Below are 7862 nucleotides of genomic sequence, written 5' to 3'. Positions count from 1 at the left end.
TCCGAGCGAAAGATTCCTCGATTCACGCTCGACGTACCGAACAGCTGTTTACTTTCCTATTTCGTGCAGTTGTAGACCCTGTTCGAGGATCAGGTTCCAAGCGTTGCCGCGAGAGCGCGGTATCGGCAACTCAATAAAATCTAAAGAGCGCCGGACGGGCGGTGTTCCGCGAAGCGTGATGAGTTTGACAGCTCCCGCGTACTGAACGTCGTTCAAAAGCGGTCGAAGGAACGGGGAAAAAAAATCGATCGAAAGATGCGGCCGAGAAGGGATCCTTAACGCGTTTCCGTATGCAACCACGGGAGATCGTCTAATATGGGAGGATGGTTGGGCATAGAATTATCACGCTGATACTCTTCCTGGCAGGTAAGAGGCGCAAATCCGCTCGCTCGCACCTGCCGATCAATGTGACACTACACAGTGGCGTTCGGTTTCACTGTGCGCTCCTATACGTGCACCGTGCAAATTGTGCTGAGTGCACGATCGTTACGATTCAGGGTCGAGTTATGCAAATTCTTATTGTGCATCTCGGTTTCCTGCACGGCTCGACCCGACTCGGACGAGACGCTTGCTCTTTCGTATTTCATGGTTTCGATCAGCGAAACGCTAACACCGAGATTTTGATGGTTCATCTAGCGAATTTATGACATGCTCTAAGTACTTATGTAGAAATGTTTATGACGGAGGTGTTCTTTACTTAAGCGAGGTCCTGCGCCGTGTTGACGCGAACGCATGAACCGAAAGCGACTGTTAGTGTCCATTGTGGGGGTAGGTTTTTGTTTTGAGGAGGAAAAATTCTGTGGATTTTATATCTATGAATTTTTTTTATTCGTGTTATGATGTCAGTTTTGTTCTAGTTTTAGTAATAAAATTAGAGTTTAGTTTATGATACTTGAATGAAAAAATGTATGGGAGTATAGGTATAGGAATTCATTAAGTGTTTTAATGTTTAGCATGGCAGGAAGCAGTGACTTTGGTGCCAGTGCGTTCTGTGGCCATAGACGTTGGTCAGAACTTGACTTTAGCTTGTGCAGACGAAGATGCACTACCACAGTCAGGAGAATCTATTGGAGTGATGTGGATAAGGGAGGGACGCGAGGATGGTCAGATTGAACGACTAAAGGTAAAGCCTAATGGAGCCTTGGAACTTGTCAATGTTAGCTCAGACGATGCTGGGAACTATTCGTGCACCTTAGACGACGATCATGATGCTGTTAAGACTAGGGTTAATGTGCAAGTTAGAAGTGAGTCTTTAAGCTTCTTTGTTTTACTTCCGGATGAATATTAGAGTAGTTATAATTTTTTTGTGTTTTCAGCTCCTCCTCCAGCTTTGCATAACGTATGGGTAAAACCGTCTACAATATTGGCAAATATACTATGGGAAGTAGCTGGCACAGGTGGATATCCTATCATAGATTTCACTGCCGAATATCGTCTTAAACCGAACGTGGGTGAAGACCCAGAAGACTGGAAGCCTATTGTTCCAACGCACATTCCTCCAAATTCTGTAAGTGATCGTTTTTTTAATTATCGCTTAAATGACCGCTCACGAGGTTTCTCATTTTTTTGTCGTATCTCGGAAGTACCGACTTTAAACTAAAACTACAAGAAACGATATGCGGTCGTTTAAGTATTAATTTAGATCTTGTATGGTCAGCAAATGTTACTTAAAGTACTGTTTTTGCAGAGACAAATTGATGTTTATCACTTGGTGCCAAACACAACATATTCTTTCCGTGTGTGGGCAACAAATCAGCTAGGAAAAGGAGAGATAGTTGAGGTTGAAGGTCACACTCATCACAGTGTTGAAGAATTAGGTATATAATTTAAGCTAGTTAATTTTGTTTTTAAATAATGACAATGCATGTACAGAATTGACTATTTATAAGAGATTATACAGTGTATTATTTATAATTGACACTCATTTCAGAACTTGCAAGACATCTCTTAGCAGGTGTAGAAAATTTTGACACTCGTGTCTGGGTGGCAGCAGTAGGCATAGTTATGGGTACACTTATGATTCTTGGTATAGGTACTTGTTACCTCCTCTATCGTGAGTGCAAAGTACCCTGTAAGCATTTCCTGGTAACTTTATCTAAAAGCTTTTGCTTCTACTCTTTCTCTTTCATGCTATTTATTTCTGCTGGTAACAGTCATTTTCTTCCATGCAAGTAAACTAACATAGAGTAATGCCTACATCACTTAATTTTCAAAGCAGGTACAAATCTGTAACAAAATTATCTAGAGGGGAAGATCTGCAGCAGAAACGATAGCATCACTAACCACTTAACTTATCTATGGCCCTGATCTCTAGCTTTCTTTACATCAGCCATTCTTCTTTCAATCAATTTAGTGCTATTCTAATACAGTGCCAATTATTTTCCACTAATATTTCCTTACTGCAAGCGCTCTGCAAATTTATTAGTATTTAACAAACTCTCTAGTGTTTAACTTTAAAAATTTACTAGCATTTCATGAATTTTCTTCGTAATACCTATTTAACAATATAACACTATTCTTAACTTTTGCACTAAACACCTTACAACATAAGGCACTAAATTAATCTGTAACATATTACCTTCTCTATACAATTTGCCTGTCAGTAGCACCTTCTACTACCCTCATAGGAATGAAACTTAATATTTATGAATGGATCTCATCAACCACCAAACTTACTACCTACTTTATTAGGAACATTATTACCCTATCTTTTACTGTCATTGTAAGATACGTTATGTACCTAACTAAATAAGCTTTGGTGGTTTGTATAAAATTTGTTATGCAGAATGATTAGTGTCATGTATAGAGAGTATTGTAATAGTGATAGAGCATTACGGCCTAGATAACATTATGCGCTACTAGTACATCTTTGACTGTAAAATGTAGGTCAAAAGTAGCACATATATTTGCTGGGTATGAAATATGTCTATTTGAACAAAATTTTTTAATGTCTTTTACAACAGCCACGTTTGTGATATGAACGATACTTAGTCTAATTTTTTATTTTAAAAAATTGTTATCCACAAGTATAATACAAAATGTTTATAAGAATGTATTCCCAGCAAAGCACTGGTAAAGGGAGAGGGTAGAAGCTAATATAACTCGTGGCCCAGACCAATGAAAATTAATCTCCGTTCCCGAATTGCAGCGCAGCTGGAGGAGCAGGAAGTGATTGAACTTGTTCCCAACATCATTCTGAATCCAGGATTTTTCGACGAAAGAACCGAGCACATTTCGCAAGATGAGAATTTCAATAACCAACACACCACACGCCTGAACAATAACAGCGTCGTGCAACCTAGACGACTTTAGTGTCTAAATACTTAGGTTTTTGTGGCTTTTTTTATTATGAAGTGGCTTGAGCACAATTTATGTGTCACCTTAAACGTAAGTAACTGAGATTACGACAAGAGGGCCTCGAATTCATAAAACGTTGCAGCACTTAGAATCAGGTAAGCGATGAAAATTACGAGAATCATCGCGACAACAGATACCTGTTTATGCTTATAATCAGGAAATTGAAGAAGTGACATTGCTCACTCTGAGTGTTCCGAAGAAGTAAATTTTTTCACTTACAATACAATGTAAAGTGTTCAAAGCATATGTAAGACTCTGTTAGGTTTTGCGAAACGGAGTAGCACATTTTTGAGGAAGTTTATCAGGAAGTTCAGACATTCAAATTCAATCTTATATTGCTCATTAATCGAGCTTAAAGTGAAGAACTCCTGTAAGCCGAAATAATATTCTTAGTAAGACTGTAATTCTAAGAAGAGAAAACAAAATTACCGAAGAACTAAAGTCACATGACATTCATGTTAATGGCAAAACTTCCATCTTACTTTCTGCATGAACGGAACGTGTTTTGTACGCAATTATTTTTAACAATTACCACCGAACATAGACGAAATTTTATGGACAATATCATGCAGAGAGTAAGATTTTTGTCAACAGAGCACATCATTCGATTAAATAGATTCTCAGATGCGAGGTAAAATAAAGGCTTGCTTACTGCCGTTTTAAGGTGTGCAGAAGTCGTTGGTAAAAAAGTTCCTTTAGATATTTTTGTAAAGAGGTTATTTTATTAATTTATTATTATAAGATCGTATTTATCTTTTTTTGTAGAAAATACTTTGATCATTTTTTTTTTAAACTTGATATTACAAAGGTTGAAATATCGTATGTTTTGTCTCGAAAAATCCTGTGACTCAGAAAATACGTAATCTAAAGACCACAGTACTCTAACTGTAAAGGCAGTTCTATGTTAATGTTATTCGTAGGAATATTATATTCTCCATACTTTTAACTTTTGCATGTGATTTTTCAAATAGTATTTAATGCTTCAACATGCTTTTGCACTACCTTAATAACAAATGCAATATTTACTGCTGTTGAATTACAAAAAGCTGTAAAATCAAATTTCATCAAAACAGAATCTCGACAAAAACGAAATACTACAACTCCATAAACAGTAAGTTCCGATATGCAAAGTTGTTAAATCCATTAGACTCGTGATATTCAGCAATTAACAGTTACTCCGGAGCATCGTGCATTTCGGTTGAAATCATTCCATTCGAGTTAGCGGTAAATATAGGGCAAAAATAGAATAAGTTAAAATATTTTGGATATCATCTTTGATAGAATCGAGTTTGATAATCGATCATTGTAATAGGTCTTTTCCAAATATTCATTTTTAATAAAACATTATCATCCTATTCAAATCACATACAAAAAAACTTAGTCAATCAATAAGGTTGATAATTTTGATAAGAGCTCTTCCTGTACAAATAAATATACAATTATTTTCCACAATTTACAAGTAGCACCATATCAGAGTTTGTCACTGCATAAAGTTCATTATTATAAAAGTTATCATAGTGAGTGCTTAGTGTTGAGGCTTTTTTTAATCAAGAGGACAAATTTATTTTAATGTTATTCGTTGTTAAAACAATGTTTTTTTTTTTAATTTTTTAATTTTTATCTCGTTGTTTCCTTTAATTGATTTCTATTACAGCACTCAAAGTGATGAACATGGAAATGGTTGTGGAAATTAATTCTCGTCTGTGTTAGTCTTTCATCCGTTATTAGTGAAGCTCAGATTGTCAGAAACATAATACCTTAACGATTCTACTTAATATAATTATATAAGTTAAAAATGTTGCTATTGTCAATATGAAAAACTGACAAAAAGCAATTTGGTGCACGCAGGTTGTATAAAAATTGGTTGTGCGTTGTTACATTGGAGCTTCATGATCTGTTCCTCCCTTCTGTATAATCTCATAGGGGTGAACAGATTCAATTCAGCTTCGTACTATGCACTCTGTGTTGTGAATGGTATATATATGCGCTAATGAAAATAATACGATAATAATAATAATGATAATGACATAAATATATATTTATATAGCCGAGGCATCATAATATTTTAGCTATAAGCAAAGACAATTTTTTATATAAATAATAATTATGCTAAAACGCAATGATAATATTTATCTACATATTCATATAGGTAATTTTGTGCTATCGAGCTTGAAGAGTGATGTAGTAGGCTCATTGAGAGTATTTCATGTAGAATATCATGTTCCTCTTTCATTTTAGAAGAGTCGTGTTGAACACTTTTCTTTTCACGAAATTTTTATAGTAGGGCTGTCATTTTGATGACATTTTAATCAGTGATATATTCCTAAAATTTAGTGTCACTCACACAAAAGTTTAGCAATAATTTTAATCAATGATATGTTCTTAAAATTTGATGTCATATATATCAAGGTTTAGCAATAATGTTTGTAATACTTGACACGACCCTTCATATCATGTGCACATTCAAATAAGAATATAATCACTTGTTTCTGCTGAGATATATAACAATAGATGTATGGTAAACTAAGTGTTTAACTGTCTCTATCAAAGCTATCTGGTGAAGGCATAGATTTTATGTTTAGTGGCATTATCACGTGGTGAAATCTGCTTAAAAAAAGAGAAGTATAAATAGTAAGTTGCTATATAAAATGAAAAATTATTCTTATAACTATCAGCTGCTATAGGAACTAACAATAAAGTTTAGTCTTCTGTGTTTAGAATTCTGCCATTGCATACAGTAGAATATCTGCATATCTACCTATGCAACATAGGATGTTCACAAAATAATTTCTATCATGTTAGGAATACAATCACCAGAATAATATCATTAACATCAAGGATTAATAATAAAGTAAAAATCATAAGTTTTTTTTAGAAAGATGAATAGTACATTTTTAATAGCACGGAAAATATCGTTTTCTTTTTGTTAACTAGATACTCCAAAATGATTACAATAGTTACATTAAAATCAAAAACACAAGTAAATTTAATTTCGCAATAGAATGTTATTTTATCGTTTTTACTCTAAAAATTCTGATCCTATAACTATGTAACATAGATATATTTTTATGAAGTAGATCAAGATGGTAGAAACTTAAATCTATATCTACAGTGATAATGGCAGATATTTTATTTATACTACAGGCGATATAACTCCATCACCGAATTTGTTTTGCTTAATTGTTTTCCATTTACGATCGTACATTTTTAAGATACGAAAACTATTAAGCACAATATGCGCATAGCATTTATCATTATATGTCGGTAGTTAAAGGTATTAATATATTTACTTCGCATAGCACATTTCTGTGAAATATATAATAAGTAAAGCACAATACCATAGAATAATATGATGGTTGCCGGTAGCACCATGAATCGTCCCTAACATACATATTGTCTGCCTATGGCATACCAGAAAAAAGAAAATACTATGTGGTTTTTACAAAAAGCTTCAATTACTTTCAGTTTTGCATGAAAGACTTTTATATAATATTTGTATTTACAGACAAAAGTACTTGTAAATACTAACATGTTTCTAAATTCTTTTCTTCTTGTAAAAACTACACATTTATCGCGTCATTGTCTATTAGAGTAATAACATTAGTTTTATATCCTTACATTATTAAGTGATGACAAAAGAGATTTATAATCATTTCAGTAATATGATCAAATGAAATAAGTATTAGCTTTTTTATTACTTCTGTGTTAAATTGCAATGTATTATCTGCTACCAAAAGCATTTTCTGGTAATTTATTTAATTATGTAAATTAAATTTTTATTTTATAGGAAGATCAAGAATAGCTAGGAAAAAACTATTTGTATATACTATACACATTACTGTTTTGTTTCTATATTTTGTATAAAATGTTAAACTTGCACGCTTGATTATATTATTTTATTTATGGCCAATATATGTTACATTATTGTTATTTAAAAATTTAATACCAGTCCACATATGTGTAAAATTATTCGCGCTAAATTAGTGTTATATTAGTTTTAATCTAGTATATGAATTTGGTCCATTATCATTATACACGATTATAGTGATTAGAAAAAATGTTCTGCTGACATTAATATGTTCACAGTTTACTTTATAAACTATAAACAATGCACATTCCATCACGTACAAATCTTGTATTTCAAAGAACAAAAATGAAAATGTAATGTGCTTGATTTAAAAGTTGTTTAAGTATTTTTGTGGAAAAATGAATAAAGAAAGTCAAGGTTGTGCTTGGAAATCTGATACTATCATTAGTTAGAATGTAGCTTTCACACTATAAATAAAAGACAAATATTAGTTACATATCAGAAAAAAATAGCACAAATCAGTTTAATCACTTTTACACCTATATCTAGATGTTGATTGCAAAGAAATCTTTCAAAAAATTGCTTTAAGGTATCATTATAATGAAAAACTTTGTATTCATTCACCTATTTTAATTTGTTTTAAAAAATTTAAGTATTATATACTTTCCACTATTAAATTCCAATCAGAGTACAATTT

General features: G+C 32.9%; 1 protein-coding gene across 4 annotated transcripts; it reads left to right on the top strand.

The window, feature by feature from the left end:
- The first annotated feature begins 75 nt into the window (after positions 1–75).
- LOC143177899 (contactin-1) lies at positions 76–6692 on the top strand. 4 transcript variants are annotated; one of them, XM_076376203.1, is made up of 6 exons: positions 76–366; positions 954–1244; positions 1317–1507; positions 1688–1817; positions 1931–2032; positions 3149–6692. In XM_076376203.1, exons 1-6 carry the CDS (start codon positions 324–326, stop codon positions 3310–3312), a joined length of 921 nt encoding a protein of 306 aa, XP_076232318.1. In that variant the 5' UTR covers positions 76–323; the 3' UTR covers positions 3313–6692. The 4 variants fall into 4 exon arrangements, with proteins under 4 accessions (XP_076232318.1, XP_076232320.1, XP_076232319.1 ...); XM_076376205.1 differs by having other exon boundaries at positions 80–366; positions 3154–6692; XM_076376204.1 differs by having other exon boundaries at positions 81–366; positions 1931–2071; positions 3154–6692.
- Positions 6693–7862: the final 1170 nt, after the last annotated feature.

This window comes from Calliopsis andreniformis, chromosome 4, assembly GCF_051401765.1.
Source record: "Calliopsis andreniformis isolate RMS-2024a chromosome 4, iyCalAndr_principal, whole genome shotgun sequence".
NCBI classification, from domain to species: domain Eukaryota; kingdom Metazoa; phylum Arthropoda; class Insecta; order Hymenoptera; family Andrenidae; genus Calliopsis; species Calliopsis andreniformis.
The sequence above is the reverse complement of the archived record's forward strand: the minus strand, read 5'-3'. Positions and strand labels throughout refer to the sequence as shown.